Source organism: Pteropus vampyrus, unplaced genomic scaffold, assembly GCF_000151845.1.
Source record: "Pteropus vampyrus isolate Shadow unplaced genomic scaffold, Pvam_2.0 Scaffold138, whole genome shotgun sequence".
Lineage (NCBI taxonomy): Eukaryota > Metazoa > Chordata > Mammalia > Chiroptera > Pteropodidae > Pteropus > Pteropus vampyrus.
In genome coordinates, this window is record NW_011888919.1 from 2,501,410 (window position 1) to 2,529,053 (window position 27,644).

Genomic DNA, 27,644 nt, shown 5'->3' on the forward strand with positions numbered 1-27,644 from the left:
AGGAGAGTGTAGCGGTAGGAACCGGTGGCAGGCATAACCCTGGGAGAGAGCTGAGATTTTTTTTTCCATGTGTGTGTGTGCGTGCGTGCGTGTGTGTGTGTGTGTGTGTGTGTGTGTGTGTGTGTGTGGGTGGGTGGTGGGAAGCTAGCTGGAAGAGAGTGTAGCGGTAGGAACCGGTGGCGGGGATCCTGTTGCAGTAAGCAGCAGGCTTTCTGAGAAAAACTACTCGGGTTTGGGGTCCTCTAGGCTTCAGTTTGGGCGGTGACAGCGTCGTCCAATGAGAATGGAGAATTTCTTCTAGGGCCCAATCCCGAGGGCCGCTTGTGTTGCTAGGCGCCCGGTGAGCGGGGTGGGACCCTCCCGGGCAGGAGAGGCTGGAGAGTGGTGGAGCCAGAGAGAGGCGGGGCCAGAGGGAAAGCTCGTTGCTAGGGAACTCAGCGCCTCTCTCTGGAGAGGTGCGACTGGGCTTGCGCGGGGTTGACGCGCACGCCGTCGCGTCGCGGTTTGAAAGGCCCGAGTCTCGCGCGCTTGCGCACTAAAACGCGCGCGGGGAGCATCTCCTTCCCGGCCCCCCGAACTCGAGCCCTCCTTGGTCCTTCGGGCCGGGCGGAACCCACTCCGTTGACATGCCGGAGATCCGCCTCCGCCATGTGGTGTCCTGCAGTAGCCAGGACTCGGTGAGGGACTGGCGTGGGGGAGGTTGGAAGACAGAAGGGAATTCTGAGACGTCTGGGCTCCACAAGAACTTTTGGAGTGTTAAAAGGGAACTTCTTGGGAGGCTAAGGAGGGTCATGGGAGAATTTCCAGGAGGCTATAAGGGAATTCAGGGGAAGATGTGGAATAGGGGCCTTCAGGGCATTTATGGAAGTTCCGGGGAGAAAAGTAGGAATAGGGGACCTTGCTTGGAGAGCCCATAGGTGAACTTCCAGGGGAAAGTGTCGTAGGGAACTAGAAGCAGACTGTGGGGGGATTAACGAGGACTCTTAAATCTGGGGGACCGCAGAGAGCTTGGGAGGACTCAAAGGACTAATCTGAGAGTGGAGACCCAGCTTTCATCACTGTGCCCTAACTCTCTCTTTCCCATTCCTATCTCCAGACCCACTGTGCAGAAAACCTTCTCAAGGCGGACACTTATCGAAAATGGCGGGCAGCCAAGGCAGGCGAGAAGACCATCTCTGTGGTGCTCCAGGTGATCCTGCCCTACCCCTGTCTCCTTCCTATGAGTCTGGAGACCCAGGGTCTGGACTCGTAAGCTAACTGGCAGTGAGTTGAGGCACTTTCTCCTTCTGGGCCTCAGCTTCCTTACCTGGAAAATGGGCAGGTAATGATTGCTGTGCCGGGTAGCAGAGGAGAAAGATGATCTAAGGACTAGGCAGGGGCTGGCCATAGCATCAGTGTGTGGCCAGATAGGTTTCTTCTGCTTTCTCGACCTCAGTTTCCTCAGCTGGAAGAGATTGAATCATTGCCATGTATCCTGCTTTCTGAAGTCAGTGGGCTCAGGACCAGAAGGCGCCTCAGGACATCATCTAAGCCCATAAGCCCCATTTTAGAGGTGGGGAAACTGAAGCGTCGGGAGAAGAGAAGTAAAGTGGCCAGACCAGGCTACCATTTCTAGACCCCTGGCCAGGTTCTTTTTTGAGTGTGGTCTCACCTATTCGCAACCCTGTGACGTTGGAACCAAACAGGAAAGGGTGGTTTGACCTTCGGTGGTTACGGAATTCCAGACAGGCTTTTCCTGTCAGCAGTAGGAAACTAGTGGGAGAAGAGAGCTAAGTGTGTTTTAAGCATCGGCTCTTTGCCAGGTGCCGGCCTGGGTGTTTTACCTGCACCGAGGAAAAGATCTGGCTCTTCAAAGGGGCGGTGTGATGTAGGGGCTCTTGTCCCCAGTAATAAATGGCACTACTGAGACTTGAACCCACAACTGAGTGTCGGCGCTCTCAGCCGCTTTGGCGTACTGCTTTGTGTTCACATGCTGGCTTTCTTGATTTGGGCCACATTCCTTACGTTTGAATGTGGAGGTGTTTGGGGAGGAATGTCAGGGGCAAGGCTTACGTGATGGTGTTTGATACTGAATGTATTCTTGGTTGCCCAGTGCTTCTGAAAACGTTTTGTGTCACAAAACCTTTTGAGAATATGAGAGAAGCGGAGGAGTCTCTTTCCAGGAAAAATACACAGACCTACTAGATTTTCTGAACGATTTTAGGAGTTTAAACACCTCGTAAGTCCCTGACATAGCAATAATAACGACAGCTAACGTGTATATTCACTGCTACAACTGCCAGTCATCATTTGAAACACCTCACGTGGATTAACTCATTGCAGCCTCATAAATACTCCATGACCTGGAGTTTATTATTATCCCCATTTTACAGATGAGGAAACCGAAACCCAGAGAAGTTATGCAACTTGTGTAGAGCCATTGTTTTAAACTGAGGGAGATGTACCCCAAAAATTTCTTTTAAAAAAAGTAAATTGAGGAGATACAGGTTGCTGACGGTCTGGTCTTGGGACCTGGATTCAAGCCCCCAGCTCTCCCTGTTACTCACTCTGTGACCTCAGGCAAATTGTTTCGTTTCTCTGAACCTGTTTTCTCATCTGTTGAGAATAGCGAGATCCAAGCCCAGGGTTATTGTGACAATTTGGTGACATAATGTCTGCAAAAGTGCTTTGTCAACACCTAAGTGTTTGTATAAAGGGAGGGATTCATGTTTTTATTACTGAGTTTTTATTCTTCTGAGCTCTCTTGCGATCAGGTGACCCCAGGAGAATCACATCCCTTTCTGTATGCCAGTTGCAGTGGGAGCAGAGAAACTGGAGGCAGAAGAGACAGGACATGGGGCTAAGGGGGCCAGAGGGGTCCTAACGAGGCACAGCGTCCTCAGGCCTGGGAGACCGAGGGAGGTATTGCTGCTGTCGCTGAAATGAGAAATCCAGAGAAAGGGCAGCTTGAGAAGGTGATATGTTCAGTTGGCATGTCCAGGTTTGATGTGACTTTGGGACATCTGAGGGGTGACATCCAAGAGGCAGTTAGAGATCGGACGTGGAATTGGAGACAGATGTGGAAACTGTCAGCACAGGGTCGGGACCTATAGACTCAGGAGCAGTTGAATTCATTTGTTCATTCATTCATTGAATAATTATTTCTGAAGTACCTTCTATAGGCCAAGCTGTTTTATTTATTTATTTATTTTTATCATTTTTTAATGCCTACAGCACCTGGTATTCCTAGGTGGTCTCCCATCCAAGTACTAACCAGGCCCGACTGCTTAGCTTCCGAGATCAGACAAGATCGGGCGTGTTCAGGGTGGCATGGCCGTAGACTAGGCCAAGCTGTTTTAGATATTGGGGCTGTATAGCAGTGGACAGCGAAGACAAACATGTCAGTCCTGTGGAGCTTTCATGTTAGTGGAGAAAGTCAAAAGTAAAACGCAGGTCAGCTGATGAGGGCTGTGGAGAAAAAGGGAACAGTTAAGAGGAATGGAGAATGTGTCAGCTGGGGAAGGCGGCAGTGGCGAGAGGTTTTTATTTAAGTAGGGAGTCAGAGAAGGCCTCCCTGAGAAGGTGACACTTGAGCTGTGCGGATATCTGGGGAAGAAGCACAGGCTCCTAGGTGGGCCGGTGGGTGCCTGGAGTGTTGGGGGAACGGCGAGGAGGCCATTGTGAGTCGGGTGGAGTTAGCCAGGGGGAGAGAGGTCGGAGATGAGCTAATGGGGTGGGGTGGAGGGCCCCAACACACTTAAGGCCAGAAAGCCATCGTAAGGACTTAAGCTTTTACTCTATGTGAGACAGAAAGACTCTGAGCCCAGTAGGAGAACAATCTGACAGGTTCTCATAGAATCCTGGTTTCTATTCGAGAATAGAGTGCAGGGGGCAACTGCAGGAGCAAGCGGCATTGCAGTGGTTAAGTATTGTAGGTCAGAGACCTTCTGGAAAATCCGACTGCCAATGTGCAGGATAACTCTACATTTACTGAATGCCGACTTTGGTTCTCTTCAAGCAAGCGATGAGGCAGAAGTTGCTGGACACCAAGACTCGTAGACTAATCTGTGTTTTTCCACGACCCTGTATTTTTTTCCTCTCAACAATATTATGCAATATCTAGATATTACCACACTGGGTTCAGCCCTCTGCTCATGACAGCCCACACCCCTTTCTTGTTTGCCGGGCCTCAGGAAGCTCTGTCTCCAACTTGTCACCTGCTCCCACGAGGGGAGTTCCCACCTCTTTGCTAACTTGTAGGCCAGAGGCGATGGCTGGGACACAGTCCAGGTGGATCTCCAGCGCCCCACTGGAGGTGCGTTCTTAGAAGAAATGTCCAACAGCAAGGTGGCTCGGGTTTCTTTTTTGTTTTTTATTGTTTTTCTAATCACTCGGTGGCCAAGTTGGTTTTTACCTTCTTTTGATGTGTAACGTGTGCAGCAAAGCGCACAGTTCTGTGAATCCTCACAGACTACAACCTGTGTGCACCACACCCAGATCAAGTAAGAGGACATGTCCAGTGCCCGCCCCCACACGTGCTCCCTTGTGCTCCTTCCTGTCACCAACCCGCACAAGGGTAACACGGTCCTGAGTTTTAACACCATTAATTCATTTTGCCTGATTTTGAATTTCGTATAAATGGAATCACACAGTATATACTTTTGTGTCTGGCTGTTCTCACTGCACACTACGTGTGTTTCATCCTCATTGGCTGGGTGTAGCTAAGGCCGGATCATTCTCCCTTCTGTATAGTATTCCGCTGTTGGAGGCAACCACTGTGGTTTTGCTTACTTTCTGAATGGGTATTATATGCATATGGTACAGAATTCAAAAGGCATGAAAGAGCATACACCGACCGAGCAAGTCCCCTTCCCCACCCGCTTCCATTTCCCCTCCTCCCTCCCCTGACTCCTGCTACCCAGTTGTCCCCTGACGCCACCACCAATAGCCGCTTCTCGTGCGGCCGTCCTGCATCGCTGTGCACATATGAGCATGTACATCCACTCCCCCATCTCTTTTTAAAAGTACATAATGTATATACTATTCTCCCCTTGCTTTTTTCCAAATAAAACATCTTGGAGATCTATTGTCATTGCATAAAATTCTCCCTTATTCTTTTAAGTGGTAGGCGACATCACCTTTCATGGATGTGGAACAGTTGTTTGACAAGATGTCTCTCAGGAGCTCTGCAAACCTTCCATGTCTCATTTGTTTCGCTGTCATGAATTATGTCTCTCTGAGAAGGTTACACACAAATGCAGGCCACTGATGACAGTCATCTTGTGCTTAAGGCCTTCTCCTGACAGCTGACACTTAACAGAATACTCCTTTTCTGAGATAAAATTCACATAACATTCAAGTCTCCATTTTAAACACTTAATTCACCATTTAACCATTTAACTCAGTGTACAATCCAGTGGTTTTCAGTATATTGACAAGTTTTCTGCAACCATCATCACTACCTAATTCAGGACATTTTTATCACCCCCAAAAGAAATAACATAATGATTAAGCAGTCACTCTATTCCCTGCACCCAGGTTGCCCTGGCAACCACTGACTTACTTTTTGTCTATGGACTTACCTATTCGAGACATTTCATATAAATGAGGTCATATAATATGTGGCTTTTTATATGTCTGGCTTCATTCACTTAGCATAATGTTTTTGAGGTCCCTCCATGTAGCATGGATCAGTGCGTCACTCCTTTTTATAGCTGAATAATATTCCATTGTATGGATATACCATGCAATGCGTATTCATTAATAAATTGATGGACATTTGGGTTGTTTTCACCTATAAATATTTTTATAAGAAAGTTTTCGTTTATCAAAAAGAAGAAATTCAAGAAAGTATATGTGTGTTTAAAACACAAGTAGTTATATATTCAATGAGAATCATTCATTTAAAATACAAATATATACATTCTACTAGTCATGGGGCCCTGTGCTTCATATTGTGGGCGAGGTAAAGATGTTGAGTTTTTACCTCAAGGATTGAAATAGGGGAGTTGAGAAAGAGTATTGGTTTATAGTCAGGCATTCGGGTCCAAATTTCTCTGCCAGTTATTAGCAGTGACATGTGAGCTATATATTTGACCTGTTTGAGCCTCATTTTCCCCATCTGTAACAGACTCTCCCTCCTGAGGTGGTTGTGAGGATTCAGTGGTGCCTGGCCCAGACGGAACTTCACCGGCTGTGGTAGGCAGAGTAATGGCCTAAAAGTTGTCCACATCCGAATCCCCAGAAGCTGTGAATGTGTCTCTTTATGTGGCAGAAGGGACTCTGCACATGTGATGAAGTTAAGGATCTGGAGATGGTGAGATTAGCCTAGGTTATTTGGGGGAGGCGATGTAATCCTAGGTTTCCTTATGAGGGAAAGAGGGAGGCAAGAGAAAGAACCACAGTGAGAGAGAGAGATATGAAGACGGAGGCAGAGGTTTGCCTGATACCATTGCTGGCTTTGAAGACAGAGGAAGAGGCTACAAGCCAAGGAACGCAGTGGCCTCTAGAAGCTGGGAACGTGGCAAGGAAACAGATTCTCCCCTGGAACCTTCAGAAGGAATGCAGCCCTGCTGACCCTCGGTTTTAGTGCAGAGAGAACAGATTTCAGACTTCTGACCTCTAGTCTGTTAGATGTGTTGTTTTTAGCTAGGAAGTTTGTGGTAATTGGTTACAGCATCAGTAGGACACTAATATACCAAGTACTTAGCACACAGTGAGAATCTGAAAATGTCAGCCATGATGATTCTTTTGTGACCGATGGGGACACTGAGGCAGGTGGCTCACCAAAGCCACTTGGACAGGGAGGGCAGACTCAGAGATATAACTCAGGGCCTTTGTTCCTTCAGCAATGATCATTGTGGTCTTCCTGTCCATCTGTCCTTCCATCCATCCATCCATCCATCCATCCATCCATCCATCCTTCCATCCTTCCATCCTTCCTTCCATCTTTCCATCCATCTACCCATGCACCCATCCATCCATCCGTCCATCCATCCATCCATCCATCCATCCATCCATCCATCCATCCATCCATCCGGAATGTGTTGGAGACCTCCTGATAATAGTGTCAGCTGACACGGAGTGTTTGCTCTGTGGCAGGCACTATTCAAGGGGCCTTGTGTGTATTCCTTGTTTGACTCCACAACACTGTGAGGTAGAAGTTGTTACTGTCTCCATTTTACAGGTTAGTAAACTGAAACCCAAGGGGTCAAATGAAACCATTTGCTCCAAGATCACACAGTAGTAAGAAAGCAGAGCCGAGAAGGACCAGATACTGTTCTTGGTGTTGAGGACACAGTAGGGAATGACTCAGGTTTTGCCCCTGCCCTCAGGGAGCTTAAAAGTCTGGCTGAGGAGATCGATGCTAGACAAATACAAACGAAAATATAACTTTATAATATCAAGTGACGACAAGAAAAATAAAGCAGGATTACAGGACATATGGAGTAGCACTTCACCTGGTAGGAGGTGAGGGAGGCTACTTTGGTTGGTTTGAAGAGGTGACATCTGAGCAGAGACCTGAAGGGTGGAAGGAGCCAGCCATGGGAGGGTTGGAGGAGGGGTGGTCTAGGCTGGCAGATCACAGGTGCAAAGGCTCTGAGGTGGGAAGGAGCCGGCCTGCTCTCAGGACAGAAGGAAGGCCGGAGTGGCTGAAGGAGAGCCATCAAATGTGACAGGAAGCCGAGGAGTCAAACTGGGACTTGTGCACCTGGGCAGCTGCCGGTGCAGGGCTCCGAGCTGGGAGCCGCGGTGGAGGCAGGCACAATTGCCAGGAGGCCCGCTCAGCTCGGCCTTGGGAAGGCCTTCCCCTCGGCGCCGCCCCCTCCAGCACGCCGCGAGGTGGCGGAGGAGCGCGAGGTGGCGGAGGAGCGCGGTGGACTCCAGCCAGCCTGCCTGGGCTCCGGTCCCAGCTCTGCCGCTCACCAGCTGTGCGACCTTAGGGAAGTTACATAACCACTTCCTGCCTCCGTTTGTTCGCGTGTAAAATGGAGATAATAATAGCCACTGCCTCGCAGAGCCGCTGCGAAGAGAGAGGAGGCATGCAGGAGGCATGCACTCAGATGTTCACTGCAGCTGTTATGGTTGTTATTACCTGTGTCATCTCAACTCCCTTCGGAGGGAGGGTTATTATGACAACCCTCCCCTTTCACACGTGAGGAAGCTGTCACTCAGAGAGGCTGTACGTCACCCAGGGTTGCACACTTGGAAATGGTGGCGCTGGACTTGAACCCTGGCTTGTCTCACCCCAAGTCCAGCTCCTTTGTGGGGATGCTCCTGTGTGTAGCTGCATGCAGGCCACGTCGGGGCAGCCTCCTGACCTGGAGGTGATAGGGCAGATCAGAGCATCAGATGGTTCCAGGGCGGGGGCAGGGTAGGGTGGTGGACTAGGTCCCTCCGAGGGTCGGAATAACTTGTCATTCCAGGATCCAAATAGAGGAGTCCCAAGCTAGAAAGCAGGAGACTTGCTGCAGCCATGCCTAACTGCCTGCCACCCCCACGTGCTGTTCTACGCCCTCACCTGTCAGAAGAGATGGCAGGTCCTTTGGAGGAAGCCTTCCTACAGAATGCTCTTTTCTTCTTTTAACAAATAGTTATCGAGCATCGACTAATAATGCCTCCTGCCTGACAGCAGTAGAGTGCCTATTATATGCCAGGCCTGTGGCCATGGTATGGATGGGCATAATCCTAGGTATGGTGATCAACCCCCTTTTACAGATGAGGAAACCGAGGCTCCAAAAGATTAGAGGCCATGTAGCTAGTGTGTAGCAGAGCTGGGATTCAAACCCAGGAAGCAGTGGTGAGCAGAACCAGACTGGGCCTCTGTTCCCCTCAGGGAACTTCCATGGAGTCCTGCGTGATGGAGGTGGATGACTCTGGCAGGTGCTACCAAAGAGGGCTGCATGGCAGAGTCAACAGGAGTCGGGGAAGCAAGTATGGGGCTTTATGCATTCAGAGAATATTTTCTGAGCTCCGACTCTGTGCCATGCCCTGTGCAACATGCAGGTGACCTAGTGGCACCACTCGGCCGTGGTCCCCGCTGTCACAGAGTTGCCATTGCAAGGAGACATGGTGGCTCAGATGGGATTCCTCCCACCCCCTAAGTCCCACAAGGAGCCCCGGGGTGGAGCAGGCGCTGACAGTGGGCTTTCTCTCCGCAGTTGGAGAAGGAGGAGCAGATACACAGAGTGGACATCGGGAATGACGGCTCGGCCTTCGTGGAGGTGCTGGTGGGCAGGTCGGCCGGAGGGGCCGGGGAGCAAGACTATGAGGTGAGCCTTGCCCCAGATGCCCCACGTCCACTTCCCCCGGGGCCTCCTGGGTGCCAGGCTGGGGCGGAGATGAGTCACAGTGACTGCTGCCCTCCGGAGGAGCCCAGTGTATGGAGCAGACGGGTGACAAACCGTACACAGCGGATAGAGACCGAGTTTGCCTTGTGACTGCATAAACAACCAGGGCACACGTTCTAAGACTCACTGCTTGAGAGCAAAACCACTCTCACACGTCTTGGCAAGTTGAGATTCGGCGTTGTGTGGATGCTTCTGTTAGTCACTGTATTTTCAACAAATGTTTATAGGAAGGAATGCCTTTTGCTCTATCACAAATACTTAAAAAGTTGGCACAACCCACTTTTTTACTGGTTGAGTTAATTCGATCTGGATTGGTGAGATCATAATTAGCCATCTAGTTAATCAATGAAATGTCTTTGGGTAGAAATAAACCTACTGTGACAAAGAGTTTACAATTTTAAGTGAACAAGCCAGTTTTCTATGAGATACGTTTTTTTGCTTGTCGTGACAATTGTTTTTAATTCAGGTATATTTTACATACAATAAAATGCACAGATCTTAATAGATAGGTCAAAGAGTCTCTGACGAATGTATGCACCTGTGCGACTGTCCCCCAAATCAAGACATAGAGCATCCTCGAAAGTCCTCTCCTCTCCCTTTGCGGTCACTCCCCATCTCCAGCTCTGGCAACCTCCAATTTCCTTTCTGTCATTAGAGATGAGTCTTGCCTGTCCCTGAATGTCATGTAAATGGAATCTCACAGTATGTCCCTTTTTATGGCTGGCTTCTTTCACTCAGCGTCCTGTCTTTGATATCCGTGCTGTCACCGTTCCTGTGGTCCAGTTCATCTTATTGCTGAGTCGCGTTCAGCTGTAAGCACAGCCCAGTTTGGTTTTCCATTCTCCTGTGGATGGGCACCTGGGCTGTGGCCACTTTTTGACTATTATGAATAAAGCTGCTGGAACATTCTTAGATAAGCTTCAATATGGAGATTTCTTTTGGGTAAATACCTAAGAGTGGAATTGTAAGGTCTTAGGGAGATATATATTTTATTGGCCTTATTAGAAATTGACAGTTTTCCACCGTGGTTGTACCATTTTCTCTTCCCTTCAGCAGCGTGTGAGTGTTCTCGTTGCTTCACATCTTTACCTATACTTGATAATAGTCTTGTTAATTTTTTAAACTTCAGTCATTCAGATGGCATGCTGTGGTATTTTATTATGGCTTTAATGTGCATTTTCCCAGCAAGTTATGACACTGTGTAACCTTTCATGTACTTGTTAGCCATTCATTTATGTCTATTCGAGTCTTTTGCTTATTTTTTATTAGGTTGTTTGTCTTTTTGCCATGGGTGTTAACCACGTCCTTTTTCAGAGTCTCTTTTTCCAGATATGTGTATTGTAGATTTTCCCCCCAGTCTGTGACTTGCCTTTTCATTATCTAAACAGTGCCTCTCGATGAGCAGAAGCTGATGAAGTGCAGTCTCTCAGGTTGTTTTTTGTTTTTTAATGCTTAGTACCTTTTGTGTCCTGTAAAAGATGTTCGTCTGTCCCAAAGTCATGATGATAGTCCCTGTATTAGTTTCCTATTGCTGCTATAACATTACTATAAACTCAGTGGCTTAAAACAACACGAATTTATCATCTTACAGTTCTGGGGGCCAGAAGTCTAAAATCACTCTCACAGGGCTAAAATCAAGCTGATGGCAGGGCTGCTTCATTTGGGGGACAGTCGCACAGGTGCATACATTCTTTCTGGAGTCTCCAGAGGAGGATCCACGTCCTGACCTCTTCCTGCTTCCAGAGGCCACCTGCATTTCTCAGCTTGTGGCCCCTTCATCTTCACAGCCTGCGATCACATTACTCCGTCTTCCTCATCCGGCCCTGTCACCCCGCCTTCTCTTTCTTATAAAGACTCTCTTATGATTACACCGGACCCACCTGGATACTCCAGGGTCTCTCCCTGGATTGGGTAATCTCCCTATTTCAAGACCCTTAACTTAATTGCATCTGCAAAGTCCCTTTTGCCATATTCACAAATTCTAGGGCTTAGAATGTGGGCATCTCTGGGGCTATTATTCTGCCTTCCACCATCTCCTGTGTTTTCTTCTAGAAGCTTTATATTTTTAGCTTAGCTCTCTGATCCATTGCAAATGAATTTTTGTATATTATGTGAAGTAGGGGATGAGTTTCGATTTTTTTCCCTGTTTATATTTTATATATTTGTTGAAAATACTTTTTTAAAAAAAGACTTTCCTTTTCCCATTGCGTTGTTTTGACTCTTTTGTCGATTGACCATATATGTGTAGATTCCTCCCAGCCCTTTCTGTTTTGTCCCATTGATATGCATGTCTGTCTGTATTCCAACACCACACCTCACCGTCTTGATGGTGAATATTTAAAGCAGATTGTATTGGACTTCCAGCTTTTGTCTTGAAGATTATCTTAGCGATCCTAGATCCTTTGCATTTATTTCCGTATAAGTTATAAAACCAGCGTGTCAGTAACTTTCAGACCTACAGAAAAGTTGCAAAAGTGGTACAAAGGATTCCCATATACTCTTCACTCAGACTCTCCAAACGTCAACACATACATACAGTAGTCACCCCTTATCCTCGATTTCACTTTTCGAGGGTTCAGTTACCCACAATTAACTGCTGTCTGAAAATATTAAGTGGAAAAATTTCAAATAATTTATAAGTTTTAAATCGCGGGCCATTTTGAGTAGCTGGATGAAATCTCATGCTGTCTTGCCAGGACACGAATCATCCCTTTGTCCATCGTCTCCATACTGAATATATTACCTGCCTGTTAGTCACTTAGGGCTCTTGGTTATCAGATTGTCACGGTATCGCGGAGTTGCATTCAAGTAACTTGTTTTACTTAATAATGGCCCCAAAGCCATTCACATAACTTTTATCATACCATATTGTTATAACGCTCTATTTTATTATTTGTTATCATTGTTAATCTCTAACTTTGTCTAAGGTTCTCTCTAAAGTTTCAGGCATCCACTGGGGGTCTTGGAACGTAGTCCCCGCAGATAAGGGGGGGCTACTGTGCATATGATATCCCTTTATCCCCTTATCCCACTGTGACGAATATTTCCTAAAACCAAAAACATTTTCTTACTTAATTTCAGTACAGTTATCAAAATTAGGAAATTATCACTGATATAGTACTCTACCATCTGACCGCAGACGTTATTTGGGTTTCCGTCATTGTCCCAATAATGTCCTTTATAGCAAAAGAAAAGTCAGAATCATGCATTGCATTGATTGTTCCCGCGACTATCTTTGTATTTCATGCCAGTGACATTTTTGAAGAGTAGAAGTCAGGGGAATTTTTAAAAACATCACTCATTGTTCAAAAATGTCCGATGTTTCTTCATGATTAAATTTAGGTTATACGCTTTGGGCCAGAAAACCACAGAGGTGACTTTGTATTGTTCTCAGTGCGTCAGATCACAAGGCACATGCTGTTGACGCTTCATTACTGATGATGTTCGCTCGGAGTGTTTGGTTAAGGTCGTATAGTCCAGGTTTCTCCGCTGTAATATTTCTGTTTTGCCCTTTGTAATTAATAGGTACCGGGTAGGGAAGTACTTTTAAGAGTATGTAAATATATTGTTACGTCTTGAACTCGCACTCACTAATTTTAGCATCTATCATTGTTTCTTGCCTAAATTATTGATGCTATTTTAATATATTTAAAATTTTTTATTTTCCATTTGTTGATAGCATAAAAAATACAACTGAGTTTTGTATGTTGACCTTGTGTCTTGTGACCTTGCTAAATTCTCTTATTAATTCTTGTAGGAAAATCCCTTGGGATCTTTCTACATAGATAGTCATATTGCTGTAAAAACAGTTTTGCTCCTTTCCAATTATTTTTCTTCTTCTCATCCTTTTCCACTGACTAGTATCTCTGATACAATGTCGAATAGAAGGGGTGAGACCAGACGTCCTGGTCTTGTTTCTGATCTTAGGAGGAAAGTGTTGAGTCTGTCACCGTTAACTCTGTCAGCTATAGATTTATTTATAAATATTCTTCGTCAGGTTGAAGACGTACAAAAGTAGGACGTAAAACGACTTTGGTGAGAGCTTTTTTTCATGAGCGTGTTGAATTTTATCAAGTGCTTTTTCTGCTCTACAAAGTACATTTTAACAAGTGAAGCTTTCCTTTAACGAACATTCTTATTCTCAAGGTTATATAAGTTGTAAAAAAGTAAACTGAGGCCCATTAAATTTTGAAGAGTTGATTTGAGCAAATGATTTGAAGTCAGGCCGCCAAAACTGGAAATGATTAGGGGCGCTCTGTGGGTGGCCTAGGGCAAAGGTTTTTATAGAGAAGACATAGAAATCAAAGAAATTATTTAATTGGCTGTAGCTTACACAGTTGCATTATGTGGGAAAAATCTAGTTATTTGGCTGTTATGATAGTTGTTCTTGAATTTCATTTTCTCAGATTCAAGAAATTTAATTGGCTGTTTATGATTAGTTCTTGCATTTTATTTTCTGAGATTTGAGTGCACTGGCTCTGGCTTAGATTGTAGTTTGTTTACGTAGGCTACTTAAGGCACTAGAGTCACCCCACCCAACCTAATAGCCTCCTCGTTTAACTGTTTTAACAAAGTCAGCAGTTTTGAGGACTATTAAAAAAAAAGTTCTCTGTTTTTTTGTGGCAAATAGATTTAGATAAAAATTCTATTTTATAATATTGAAAACAGAATAAGTTTGTTTTTAGCTAAAATTTTATCACCTCTAATAGGGAAGTGTTTATTATTCACTCTCTTATCTATCTTGAAAGATGGAATGGCTAGCTTTATCCTTTCAAAGTCCGAAAATGCCTATGTCAGCAGTCTCTCATTCTTTTGAAGTTTTTAGTTAAACTTCCTCTGGAGTCTCGGATTATCGTTATAACTTTTAGCCAAGGCTGAATTAAAGACTCTGGAGCTTATAATGCTTGGCTTCCACCCAGAGACTGGGTAGGGCTGGAAGAGCCAAGAAAGAAAAGGAAAAAGGACAGAGTAGGATGGATCAACGTTGATGTCACCTGTACAGTAAGTCCTCATTTAACACAGTCCGTGTGCTCCGCAGCTTTAAGTGAAGTGACATTATAAAGAAACCAGTTTACCACAGGCTGAGTGATATCAGCAAGAGCTGAGTTCCTAAGGCGTCTCTTCACCATTATCGAGACATCATTCGCGGCCCTGCCGCACAAATCAAGTGTAAGGTACATGTTATAATAGCTGACACCATTTTCTACAAAATCCGCAGGTTCTTTTTTTTCCCCTTCAAATTCTGCAAAAGCGATTCATGAGCTTTTGAGGTTAACACAGTCTAGAGAGTAAAGGTTTAGTCCTGGAACCTTAGAGATGGTGTTGGATAATAAAAACTGTGATAACTGGGGTGGTTTTCTCTTTACAGTGAATGGGAGGAAAGTATAGGCAGAGAAAGTCAGCCTCTCAGTGTGGGTAGCCGCTGCCAAGCACAGGTTGCATTGCCCCTTCATTTTTAGTCAGAGGATAAGTTCAGCTCCCCTGTCAGCTCAAAATCAGGCCTTTTATAAACCATCATGGTCAAGGCCGGGGAGATGGCTTCCCTTCTGTATAATTTTCTTTGTCGTTTCCTTTTCATAATCAGAGCTGAACACAAAAAGACATATAGTTATAGTCTGTGTTTTTCTCAGCAAAAGGCTTTTTTCTGATTTTGAAAATTTCACAGCACGTCATTTAGAAAGAAACTGAGTAAGTAACAGGATATACCCAACTAAAGTTGGCTTACTGCGTAAGACAATTTATTGTTTCCTCAGGAGGAAAGTCCAGCATTAGGCAGACCCAGAATTCATCTAGAAGCTTAACAGTCAGGATGCTTGGTTGGCCCCTCTCGAGTCTTTTGGACTTGCCCTCGTGGCTACAAGATGATTGCTGCTGCTCCATCCATCACCTAGTAGCATCAAAGCAGGAACTGGAGAAAGTGGAAGGGCAGAAAATGGCTCTCTTCCATCCTTTATTTCTCTTCTTAATTTTTTTTCTTTTTCAATTATAGTTGACATCTAACATTATATTATATGAGTTTTAGGTGTACAGCATAGTGGTTAGACATTTATATATTTTACTAAGCGATTTCCCCCCATCAGTCCAGTACCCACCTGGCACTATACATAGTTACTACAGTATTATTGACGACATCCCCTATGCTGTACTTTACATCCCTGTGACTATACTGTAACCACCAATTTGGACTCCTTAATCCCTTCACCTTTTTCACCCAGTTCCCCAACCCCCCTCCCGTCTGGCAACCATCAGTTTGTTCTGTATCTTGAAGGTTGTCCGTTTTGTTTGTTCATTTATTTTGTTCTTTAGATTCCACATATAAATGAGATCAGATGGCATTTGTCTTTCTCTGACTTATTTCACTTAGCATAATACCCTTTAGGTCTAGAGACCTGGAGGCAGACGTGGACTGGATCTGGTGACTCCTAGCCTACTTGGGCCTCCTGCCCTCTGCCCAGCCCCTAGGATGTGTCATTTAAACCTGCCAGTCCTGGTTGTCATTTATGTGCCTTCTCCCAGGTCCTTCTGGTTACCTCGTCTTTCATGTCCCCTTCTGAGAGCCGCAGTGGCTCAAACCCCAACCACGTTCGCATTTTTGGGCCTGACAAGTTGGTCCGGGGAGCAGCTGAGAAGCGCTGGGACCGCGTCAAAATTGTTTGCAGCCAGCCCTACAGCAAGGTACCCGAGCTGGGAGCTGGGGAGGCGGGTCCTTGGTCCTGGGTGAGGAGAGAGCTGAGGGGCCAACGTGGACTCGCAGAGGGCTCGGGGGGCTGGACAGCTGGTGTCCCCATGGGACTATGAGGAGGCTGGGAAATGGATTTGAGAGCCTCCTCTCCCATGAGGTTGTTTCCTGGAGGGAGTCTGGGACTGCACCCCAGGACCTCACAGGGGGCTGGGGGAGGGGCGGCTGACTTGTTAGGGAGGTGGTCTAGGAGAGGGGCCCTGTCAGTCAGCACCAAGAGAATGGAGTCAGACGCTGGGTTCAAAACCTGGCCACACCGCTCTTTAGCTGTGTGACTTGGGCAAGTGACTTCACCTTTCCGGCTTCAGTTTCCTGATCCTCGTAGGGTTACTGTGTGTTAGGAGGCAAAGCTGTGGTAACGAGACCCAGTGGTAATGACATCACACAGTAGAGGTGTCCTTACCTGTGGAACTGTCCCGAGGGGTGTTCGGCTGGTCGTCCAGGGACACAGGCTCCTCCCATCTTAAGGCTCTGCACCCAGCTGGCAGAGCCGGGAAGAGCTTGGAGCATTTCCATATTCCCGAAGCAGCACACAGCACTCCGTCCCCTTCCACAGGCGGGAATTTGGGTATTCGGGCCTGGATGTGCTTGGACTCCCAGCAGCCTCTGCCAGTTGCGATGAGGCTGAAGGGGCTGAAGCATGTAAAGGACTTAGAGCCTTGCGGACCTGGAGTTAGGGTCCCATAACAGCTCGCTGCCAGTTGCTGCCTGTGTTATCATCTGGGTACCTCCCTAGACGAGGGAAGGAGCCAGAGAGGGGTTTCCCTGAGTGAAAGGGGCTTGGGGTCAGGCTTTGATCCTTGGCCAGACTCCCTGACCCCCACTCCTCCTTTCCCAGGACTCCCCCTATGGCCTGAGTTTTGTACGGTTTTACAGCCCCCCAGACAAAGACGAAGCAGAGGCCTCACCCCAGGTAAGCTCTACCCGCCATCCCCAAGAGCCCTCCCTCTGCCTTTTCACCCCCACCCTCCAACAGCCCACGCACCGCACTGACTTTTGGGGACCTTAGAAGGTGACCAAGCTCGGCCAGTTCCGTGTGAAGGAGGAGGATGAAGGTAGCAGCTCCCTGAGACCGGGGGCCCTCTTTTTCAACTGGATCAATAAGACATCCACTGGTAAGTATGGAAACTGGAGTCGTGAGTGAGTAGGAGGAAAGGGCCTCGAGGCCCGGACTCCTGGGGCCGGGGGAGGAGGGGCTGGGGGCCCTGACTCCTAGATCACTCACTGCTGGCATTTGGGAACTACCCTCTGTCCCATGAGTAGGAGCTAAAGGGTCTGATGGCCCAGACCTCATCCTGGATCCACTTCCTCCCTCTGTAGCCACAGCCAGTGACCCAGCAGGACCCAGCTATGCAGCAGCCACACTGCAGGCGTCTAGTGCCGTCTCCTCAGCCTCTCCAGCCTCCAGGGCAGTAGGCAGCACTTCCAAGGTGAGATGGGGCCTTGATGAGGTGGAGGAGGAGAAGAGAAGCCAGAGGCCTCAACTCATGTCCCTGCCCCTCAGCCTCAGGAGTCCCCCAAGGGGAAGAGGAGGTTGGATTTGAACCAAGAAGAAAGGAAGACCCCCAGCAAAGCGTTAGCCCAGCCCTCACCACCTCCCCCTAAGAGACCCAAAAGTGAGCAAATTGCATTCCTTGTTCCCATAGGAGCCTGTGCTCCTGTGTCCTAGAGGAGCAGGGGCCGGGGACTAGGAGTACGGGTCAGAGGGAAGAGGGTCTCAGGGAGGAGGGCCGGGGGCTAAGGGTGCGGGTCTCAGGGAGGAGGGCTGGGGACTAGGGGTGCGGGTCTCATGGAGGAGGGCGGGAGACTAGGGGTGCAGGTCTCAGGGAGGAGGGTGGGGGACTAGGGGTGCGGGTCTCATGGAGGAGGGTGGGGAACTGGGGATGCAGGTCTCAGGGAGGAGGGTGGGGGACTAGGGGTGCGGGTCTCATGGAGGAGGGTGGGGAACTGGGGATGCAGGTCTCAGGGAGGAGGGCTGGGGGCTAGGGGTGCGGGTCTCAGGGAGGAGGGTCTGAGGGAGGAGGGCCGGGGACTAGGGGCACGGGTCTCAGGGAAGAGGGCCGGGTGCTAGGGGTGCGGGTCTCAGGGAGGAGGGTCTGAGGGAGGAGGGCGGGGGACTAGGGGTGCAGGTCTCAGGGAGGAGGGCGGGGGACTAGGGGTGCGGGTCTCAGGGAGGAGGGTCTGAGGGAGCAGGGCCGGGGGCTTAGTTCCAGTCGTGCCAACCGAATCTACTCTGGCTTCCGCAGTGCCGGCACCCCCCCGTGCCCCAGCCCCCGCCTCACTCCCTGCCCCAGCCCAGGGGGCAGTGTCAGGGAAGCCCCGAGGAGAAGCTGCTGCACCCAGGACACCCCGAGGAGAAGCCACTGCGCCCAGGGCACCCCGAGGAGAAGCCGCTGCGCCCAGGGCACCCCGAGCCGGCCCGCAGGAGCTGGGGAAGGTCCTCGAGGGTGTGGTGGTGGTGCTGAGTGGCTTCCAGAACCCCTTCCGCTCAGAGCTCCGGGACAAGGCCCTGGGGCTGGGGGCCAAGTATCGGCCCGACTGGACTCCGGACAGCACCCACCTCATGTAGGCCCGTGCCTCCTCCCCACCTCCCTGCCGCTTCTCCGTCCCCCTCTGGCGCCTCCATCTTGCTTGCTCTCTCTCTCCCTGTCTGCCTGTCCCCCAACGCCCTTCAGCTCATTTTCTCTCTGATCCTTTCGTCTTCTTTCCCTCGGTTTCCCTGTGTCTTTTTCTCCTCCTTCCATATCTCTCTCTCTTACTCAGCTCCCCTCCGTCTCTCTGTCCCCCTTGCTTCCCTCTTCCCCTGTGCCCCTCAGATCACAGCTGACTGACACTCCCCATTCTGCTCCCCCCAGCTGCGCCTTTGCCAACACCCCCAAGTACAGCCAGGTTCTAGGCCTCGGAGGCCGAATCGTGCGTAAGGAGTGGGTGCTGGACTGTCACCGCATGCGTCGGCGGCTGCCCTCCCGGAGGTGAGGCCTCGCTGCACGTATGTGGTGGACACACGTGCACAGACACGCACACGCACGCACACACAGGTCCTGCAGGCTGGGCTTGGGGGCGGGAGAACCGAGTATCAGAGCCTTTTTAGATTCATTCTGAGCCAGACCCTAAAGCCCCTGCTGGGCGCCAGGTTGGGCTGCGCAGTGCTGGGCACCCAGGTGTTAGGTCCTGCCTTTGAAGGCTTCTCACTTCGTTGATGAAATAGTATGGAGCAAGGCCCAAGGGGAAACCAGTGAGCGGGGCTCTGCAAGGCTGGGAAGGGGTTTGCCAGGCTGAACGGGCAGAGAGCATGCTGGGTGGAGGAGCCAAGGTTGGGGTCAACCTGGCGTCCGCTCGGAGCGCTTGCTGTGGGAGGCAGGGAGTGGTAGGAGAATGAGTCTAGGGCAGCAGGAGCCATGGAAGTCTTCGGAGCTGCAGGAGGCCAGGGTCGGATCTGAGGCCCGTGGATTGGAAGGGAAACTTGAGGCATACTCTGTGGGAGAAAAGACAGACCTGAGTGTGTTCAGACTTGGGGCCGTGCCTCGTGTATTTGAGAGACGTCTGTGTTGATGGGGGAGAGGTGGAAGCGGGGGCTGGGACATGGATGGGGTCAGCTAGAAAGGGCTTGCCTGGCTAAGGCGCTGCCCTCCGTCCAAACATCTCTGGAAGCCAAGAGCATTTTTCTAGGTTTAGCACAAATTCACTTGGCTGCATGATCAACCTGAGCTGATTGAGGTTATTTATGGACTTTATTTATCCCATTAAGTGTGTCATCGCATTTATTACAGAAATATGCATGAATGTGGTTTACAGAGCACTCCTTCCTCCCTCCTGGGAAGTGTTATGTAACAATCTCTACACCTGCCATTGCCTCTCTGAAATCTGAAAAATTCAAAGTCCTGAAACCCACTTGGCTCCTCTGGGAGCACTGGGGAGCCACGGAAGGTTCGAGAGGGGCAGTGGCCGGCTCTTGTAAGGCGAGTTGTAAGGAGTGTCGATGGGAGGCTGCAGGTGGGGACCCTGGAGGAGGCCAGGGCCTCGGGGGTAGAAATGGGATGGGTCGGGGATACATTTAGGGACAGAGGAACTACATTTGGATTATTGTCTGCCAGGGAGGGGCGAAAGAGTGCATGGAAGAACAGGCAACAACACAAACAGTATTTGCAACTGGGTTTTGACGAAAAAAAATAAATTCAGAAATCACTTTATATTTAAAAAATGTGATGATAGATGGGGGATGGCTTTCCCTACAACGACCACAGATTGAGTTTTAAAAATCTTTTAATTTAAAATTTAAAGAATCTCTAAAGAAAAAGCTTAGTAAACCTACCATTGATTCTTTAGTCAACTACTACACTTCGAAGCCTCTGAATTTACCATGAGCCCCCGCTCTGCAGTGAGTGCTACTTACCTGGCAGCGTTTCACCGGCTTTGAAATAATCGAATCATGTGCTGAAGGGTGTTAATGTGCACGCCGGGAAAGTAAAGCCAACACGTCCATTGGCTTCTGCTGCGTACTTTTCCCTACGACATGGGGCAAGTTAATCTCTCTGTGCCTTAGTTTCCTCACCTATAAAATGTGGCTAAAATAGCACCTACCTCAGGGTTCAGTGACCCTGTATTTGTCAGGTGTTTAGAACGGTGCCTGGCACATAGGAAATCCTACATAAGTGTTAGCTGTTGTCATTAGAACAAGGAGAATTTTTTTTCCTGGAGTGTCAGCACCTTAAGAAACCATGACTATAGTATCAAGGTCTTAAAAAATGTATTTGCTTTAGGGAATTTTCCCTTAATTGGTAGGCATTCTCCCAATGAGAGGCTGACTTTGATTCTCAAAGGGGAAGATTATTTCTGATTGTTTTCCTTTCTGAAATGGGGCACTTCTTCCCCAAGAGGAGGGGCAGCCGGGCATTGCTCCGGTTTCCCGTATGGATGGCTGGGGTGACAGGCTCCGTGGGGCCTTCTGGGCCTGAGAGGAGAGGCAGGCTGGGAGAGCCACCGTGGTTTCGATACTGGGAATTTAATAAATGCCAGTGGCTGTTGCTTCTCAAGCTCCCTCCCTACCCGCCCCGGAGGACGCGATACGCTGTGAGTCTGAGGCCTGATTCCTCCTCTAGGTACCTCATGGCAGGGCCTGGCTCCAGCAGCGAGGACGAGGGGGCCCCTCACAGCAGCAGCGGGGATGAAGCCCCCAAACTTCCCCGAAAGGTCTGCTGCCCCCCACCCAGGTGGGGGAGGGTGTCGTGGGAGGAGGACATGGGTCTGTTGTGGTCCCCACACTCCACTCTTGCCTCCTGAGGCACACACCCCACACACACTCACACCCACCCAGCCTCTTCTTACTCACCCTCCCTCCTCAGCGCCCCCAGACCAAAACCAAGCCCCCTCAGGCAGCAGGACCCAGCTCACCCCAGAGACCCCCGACCCCAGAAGGGATCAAACCAACCTCACCAGGGCCCCAGGAAGATATTGACACCGAGGGGGAGAAGTCAGGTCAGAACCTGAGGAATGAGGGCCTGGGTTCTGGATCACTGTGTCTGAGGGAGGAGGGGACTGGGGGCCGGGACTCCTGGTTCTGAGGGAGGAGGGGCTGGGAGCTCAGACTCCTGGGTCTGAGGGAAAAGAAGTTTGGAGACCCAGACTCTCATATCTGAGAGGGGAAAGAGCTCAAAGTCTGAGCTCTTGGGTCTCAGGGAGGTGGGGCTGAATCCCAAACGATTGGATCTGGGGGGAGGAGAACACTAGGGGTTAGGGTTTGGGGTGCCTGTGTGAGACTGGGAAGGAGGGTTACCTGTCTTCCCAGAAGATAAGGCGCTGCTTCCCATTGACTAAGCTTTCACTTCCAGAAGGACAGGACAACGGGGCAGAAGATTCTGGGGACACTGATGATGAGCTGAGAAGGTAGGGCTGGGCCTGGGGGGACAGGGTGGCCCCAGCCTTGGGTGGAGGGGATCTGGTCTTCATGCTGTCCCCCTACCTCTTGGTTCCTCCAGGGTGGCCGAGCATAAGGAACAAAGGCCGCCCACTGGCCAGGGGGAGAATGGTGAGGACCCGTACGCTGGATCCACAGATGAGAACACGGACAACGAGGGGCCCCCAGAGCCTCCCGACCTGCCGGTCCCTGAGCTCCCGGGTAGGAGACCCTTCCCTCCCCTCTGGAGTCGAGTCTGTCCCTCTCGGTTCTCAGCCGTGACTTGCCCAGGCCAGCCTTGGGATCGCTGCCCTCCCTGTGACTTGTCTCACTGTCTACCCGCCTCGCCCTGCCCCGACCCTCCCCGCCTTTATACCCCTCAGTCTTATTCCCTTCCCTTTGCATCCTCCTGTCCTTCCCCCTCTGTCCCTCTCTCGACCTCATGCTGTGACCACCTCTGTCACAGTCCATCGCCAAGCCTGACCCCCTTGGCTCTGTCCCAGGTGTGGACAGCCACCCGTCACCCAGGGCTTTAGCTCCCGCCATTCAGGATCACCTGGGGGGCTTTTTAAATCCTCGGACGCGCAGGCCCCACCCCCCAGGCTGTTTTGTTGGTGTGGGGTAAGGCGAGGCACACGTGATGTGCGCTGTGGTCTGTCTGGGACCTGGGTGGTGTTGGCATTGCTGTTCGTCACCCCAGACATGAATGCCTGGGACATGGGGTGGGGGCAGGAGTCAGGGCCTCTGCCGGGGAGAATGGAGGGAGAAGCCAGGCAGCCTGAGGGCTGAGCAGGTGTGCGGTGCAGTGGTCGCTGGAAGAAGCTGTTTCCTCTGGTTCCTCGTGGGCGATGGGCAGGAAAGTTCTCTGACCTTGCAAAGCCCCAAACGTGGCGTCAGCGAGTCAATGGCCTGGAAAGTCAGGTTGAAATGGAACGAAGAAAGAGCCTTCCCGAAGGTCAGAGCCAGAGAAGGCACTAGTCGAGAAGGAGCGCGAGCCCAGGTGGGGAGGCCGGCTGGGTAGTTGCCAACCTAGCCAAGCTCGTTAAGTGATACCAGCCTGTCTGATTTACTTCGTGTAAGATGCACACTGCAGTCATAAGAATCGCGTCTCTTACCATTAAAGCCAAAAAAAAAAAAAGCAAAAAGCACCCCGGGCTGTTTGAAGGCTGAAGATTTTAAAAGGTGGGGCCTGGCAGGGAACTGCTGTCTGTCACCATTCCACCGCCAGGTGTACGTGAACATCCCTGTCTTGCTGCGGCCACAGCCCTCCTGTCTTGTCCCCAAGTGTTCTGTGGCTCCTGAAACTCCGGGGGCCTCACCTTGGCTCTTCACCGTCTCCCCCAGACTTCTTCCAGGGCAAACACTTCTTCCTGTACGGGGAGTTCCCGGGGGACGAGCGGCGGAGGCTCAGCCGCTACGTCACAGCCTTCAATGGGTCAGTCTCCAGGGGTGGGACAGGGACCGGGAGGGGGTGCTGGGTCGGGGAGGGGGCGTGGCAGGTTGCGGGAAGGAGGGTGATCAGGAGGGTGGGGAAGGGGCGTGCCCCACGGGATGGGCACCGGCTACAGAGTTCATTGCCAGCCTTGCTCGCTGCTGGGCAGCCCTGCTGCATAGCTTCCCCTCGGTGTCCTCTAAACTGAGGTCCCTACCACCCTTCTGGAAGGATTTGTGACAATGGGAGCTGTTGGTAACGTGGAGGTGGCAAGGCTGGCCCATGGGAGAATGGGGATCCACAGGCAGCCTCGAGAGGACATGGGTGGGGACAGGAGAGAATGGCCTTTGAGAAGGGCTGGAGAGTTGGATGTCAGCCGAGGGGACACTGATTCTAAGCCTCTTTTCTCCTGTCAGGGAGCTTGAGGACTATATGAGTGACCGGGTCCAGTTCGTGATCACAGCACAGGAGTGGGACCCCAGTTTTGAAGAGGTGAGTCAGAGGGGCAGGAAGAGGGAGACCCAGCCCGCCCCAGCATCCCTCTCCTTGCTCACACGTGTCCCCCGCCCCAGGCCCTGATGGACAACCCCTCCCTGGTGTTCGTCCGCCCGCGATGGATCTACAGCTGCAACGAGAAGCAGAGGTTACTTCCTTACCAGCTCTACGGGGTGGTGCCCCAGGCCTGAAGGACGTGCTTGTGCGCGTGTGTGTGTGCGTGTACACATACACACGTGTGCGCGCACACACGAGTTTAATAAAGGTGACTTGGTTTGGAGCCACTGCCCCTCTCAGGAGTCTCCCAGAACCTCCAGGGAGCTCCCAGCTTTCTGTCTTTCTGTTTAATTTTGCCTTCCCTCCGAGGGCCAGGCTCTGGTAGAGGAGGAACTCTTTGTCACTTCTCCCTGGTCCCTCGGCCCTATAATGGCAGCTGGCAGGAAATTAGGGATCCAGCACTCAGCTGATTCCAATCTTCTGGGCTCTTTCCAGGTCTTGGTTGTCCCTTGGCGCTGGAGGCCTGGGTGCTCGTGAGGTGTTCCTCTCTCTTGAAGTCTCAGCTCCCCTGGCCAGGGATATCTCCCTTTCTCCAAGGCTTTCAAAAGTAGCTCTGTACCTGTCACCAGCATGGTTTTATTATCACTTTGTTTGGGAAGTAGAATGGGGGAAGGGGAATTTTAATCAATCCACCCAAATCCTGACCCCTTCGAGACCGCACCACATTTAAGGTGGGAGCTGAGCTGGGTGTTAGGGAGTCCAGGCAGAAGGTGGGGTGGTGTTTGAGGCAGGGGCCGTGGCGTGGGCAGGGGCCCGGAAGCGGGCACCGGGTCTAGGGTGGGGCATTAAAGAGCATTGCCACCTGCGGTGAGGAGGCTTCAGCAGCAGATCTGGCCGGAAAGGTGAGCACACATTCTTTGCAGCTGTGCTGTCCAGTGTGGGAGCCACTGGACGTGGGTGGCCATTTAAATTGACTACAATGAGATGAGAGGAAAAATCCACCGCCCCAGTCACACTGGCCACACTTCGAGTGCTCAGTGGCCGCTGTGTTGGATGATGGCACAGACAGAACATTTTTGTCCTGAAGGGCTGTCGATACCAGGTCAACCTTGGACATTTCCTTGGCAGGGGGTGGGTCAGGAAGGAGTTTGAGCAGCACAAAGGGCAGGGTCACCTGGGTTCGAGATCTGCCCTTTGGTAACCTTTTCTTGGACATTCCAAGCCCTTTCCCAGCTTCTGCCTCATCAGCCAACCAAGGGTCACCAATCTCAATCCTTTCCCCTTCTTGACCTTTGTTTATTCATCTGTGAGATGAAGGTGGTATTAGGCTCTGCATTCACTCATTCGTTTATTCACTCTCACGTGTACTGATCACTCACTATATTCGTTTTCTGTTGTTGCTGTAACAAATTACCACGGACGTAGTATCTTAAAACAACAGACTTCGTAATCCTTTAGGTCTGGAGGTCTGAAGTCTGAAATGGGTCTCACTGGGCTAAAAATCACAATGTGGGCTGGCCTGTGTTTCTTTTGGTGGCCGAAGGGGAGAATCTGCTTTCGTGGCTTTTCCCGCTTCCAGCAGCTGCCCACACACCCTTCCCCTTTGTAGTCAGAAGCAGCAAAGGCCAGGCGAGTCTTTTTCACACTTCATCACTCTGACACTGACTCTTCTGTCTCATTCCTCCATGTTTAAAGACTCTTGTGATGACATGGAGCCCACCTGGATCATCTGCCATCATCTCCCTCTTATAAGGTCAGCTGATTAACGACCTTAATTCCTTCTGCTACCTGGATTCTTCTTTGCCATGTAACCTATTCCTAGATTCCAGGGATTAGGATGTGGCGTCTTTGGGAGGCCATTCTGCCTATTTCACCCACTGTGATTGAGACACTGGGGCTGCAGTGTTAAAAAACACACAGACCCCCACTCCCGTGAGGCCGACATTCTGCTGGGGGAGAGACGGTGGGTGTGTACTGCAGCGATCAGTGCTGAGAGAGCAGATGAAGCAGGGCGGCGTTACTCAGTGATGACAGCGGTCGGCAGGGAGGGGGTGCTTTAGGTAGGGTCATGGGGGAAGGCGTCTCCGAGGACTTACTCTGCAAGGACTGGGTGGAAGGCGGTGTCTCTGGAAACTGGTCCAGGCAGAGGAAAAGCAAGTGCAAAGGCCCTCAGGCAGGATGCGAGGAGCAGCAGGGCATCAGGGTGTCGAGAGACCCAGGATCCACCCCGACTTAGCACTGCCTCATTACTTGGTTGTAGACCAATCCCCTCTCATGGCCTCAGTTTCCCCATCTGTGTGCAAGGTAAGGTTGGACCTGATTAACACCTCTCAAATGAGTTTGTGCTGGCGAAGCGTTGATAGTGGTGTTCGCTTTGGAGGAAATCTCTCCACATAGCTCTGTCTGTGAACATGGACACGAGTCGTGCTGCCAGGTTTGGAGGAGACTCGATTCCTTACCCACCCAGCCCTCCCTCAGGGTCTTGCCATGTGGCCTGCAGCCTGCTCATTTCCATGTCCCTGCTTGGTTCTACCCCGTATGCTGGAGATTCTACAAACCATCTCAATCTATCCTCCACACCTTTCAGATCTCAGCTCAGACATTACGTCATCAAGAAGGCCTTTCCTATAACCTCTGTGATAGTACATGGTAGGTATACACTCTTACCGTACTGTATCATAGTTCTAACTTGATTTATGGCCAAACATACCAATCTCTTTCTCTATAATTTTCACTTTTTGTGTCTTAAAGATTCTTTCACTGCCCCTGAGGTTACTAAGATATTCTTTATTTCCATCTAAATGTTATAGAGTTTTGCGTTTCAGATTTAGCTCTTAAACCTCTAGAAACTTTTGTGTGTGGTGTGAGGTAGGGATCTGCATTAGTTTCCTATTGCTGCTGTAACAAATTACCACAAGCTTAATGACAACACATATTTATTTTCTTATAGTTCTGGAGGACAGCAGTCCAAAATCAGCCTCCGTGGGCCAAAATCATGGTGTCGGCAGGCCTGGGCTCCTTCTGGAGGCTCTAAGGGAGAATCCTTGACTTTTCCAGCCTCGAGAAGCTGCTGAATGCCTTGCCTCATGGCCCTGCATCACTCCCTGCATCACTGCTTCCATTGTCACATCTTCTCTGACACTTCAGTTTTCCTCTTTTCCATATAAGGACCCGTGTGATTTCACTGGGCCCATGGAATAATCAGGAAGACCTCCATATCTCAAGATAAAATCTATAATCACATTTGCAAAGTCCCTTCTGTCATGTGTGAGCTAACATACCAGCTTCTGGGGATTAGGACGTGGACATCTTTGAAGGACCATTATTCCGCCTACCATTTAATTTTTTGCCATCTCTCTCAGCTCACTTACAGATTAGCCTGTCCTTTCTCCACTCATCTACCGCAGGGGTTGCAAACTACAGTCCGTGGGCAACATCCAGCCCACCTACTTTTGTAAATAAAGTTTTATTGGAACAGTCACACAATCATTTATGTATCATAATGTGTGTGGCTGCTTTTGTGCGATAATAACAGAGTTGAGTAGTTGTGGCAGATGCTGAGTGACCTGCAAAACCTAAAAATATATGCTAATATACGTGATCTGATCCTTTACAGAAGTTTGCCAACCTGATCTACAGGTGAGGGTTGATGCGTGTCAGGACCAGGCTCCCTACTTGTTCTTCAAAATGGACTTTGCGTCATTACGGGTTTTTGTGTGTGTTTTTTTGTTTGTTTGTTTTCTTTTTTGCCACTACTTG

The 27,644-nt window shown here is 50.0% G+C and overlaps 1 protein-coding gene and 1 pseudogene across 11 annotated transcripts; one reads left to right on the forward strand and one right to left on the reverse strand.

Annotated features, from left to right (window-relative positions):
• Positions 1-466: 466 nt before the first annotated feature.
• On the forward strand, positions 467-27,371 carry XRCC1 (X-ray repair cross complementing 1). 11 transcript variants are annotated; one of them, XR_002782229.1, is made up of 20 exons: positions 469-677; positions 1,097-1,189; positions 9,141-9,251; positions 15,846-16,004; positions 16,907-16,981; positions 17,078-17,183; positions 17,389-17,498; positions 17,573-17,684; positions 18,315-18,633; positions 18,924-19,040; positions 21,168-21,258; positions 21,411-21,543; positions 21,897-21,951; positions 22,044-22,183; positions 23,306-23,396; positions 23,810-23,885; positions 23,966-24,153; positions 25,581-25,638; positions 26,364-26,534; positions 26,836-27,371. XR_002782229.1 is itself a non-coding variant. In XM_011368044.2 (17 exons), the coding sequence occupies exons 1-17, from the start codon at positions 627-629 to the stop codon at positions 24,077-24,079; spliced, it is 1,950 nt and encodes a 649-aa protein (XP_011366346.1). In that variant the 5' UTR covers positions 467-626; the 3' UTR covers positions 24,080-24,168. The 11 variants fall into 11 exon arrangements, 7 of the variants coding, with proteins under 7 accessions (XP_011366346.1, XP_023391027.1, XP_023391026.1 ...); XR_002782228.1 differs by having other exon boundaries at positions 26,473-26,534; XR_002782230.1 differs by lacking the exon at positions 25,581-25,638 and having other exon boundaries at positions 26,473-26,534.
• On the reverse strand, positions 3,205-3,321 carry LOC111744655 (annotated as a pseudogene).
• Positions 27,372-27,644: the final 273 nt, after the last annotated feature.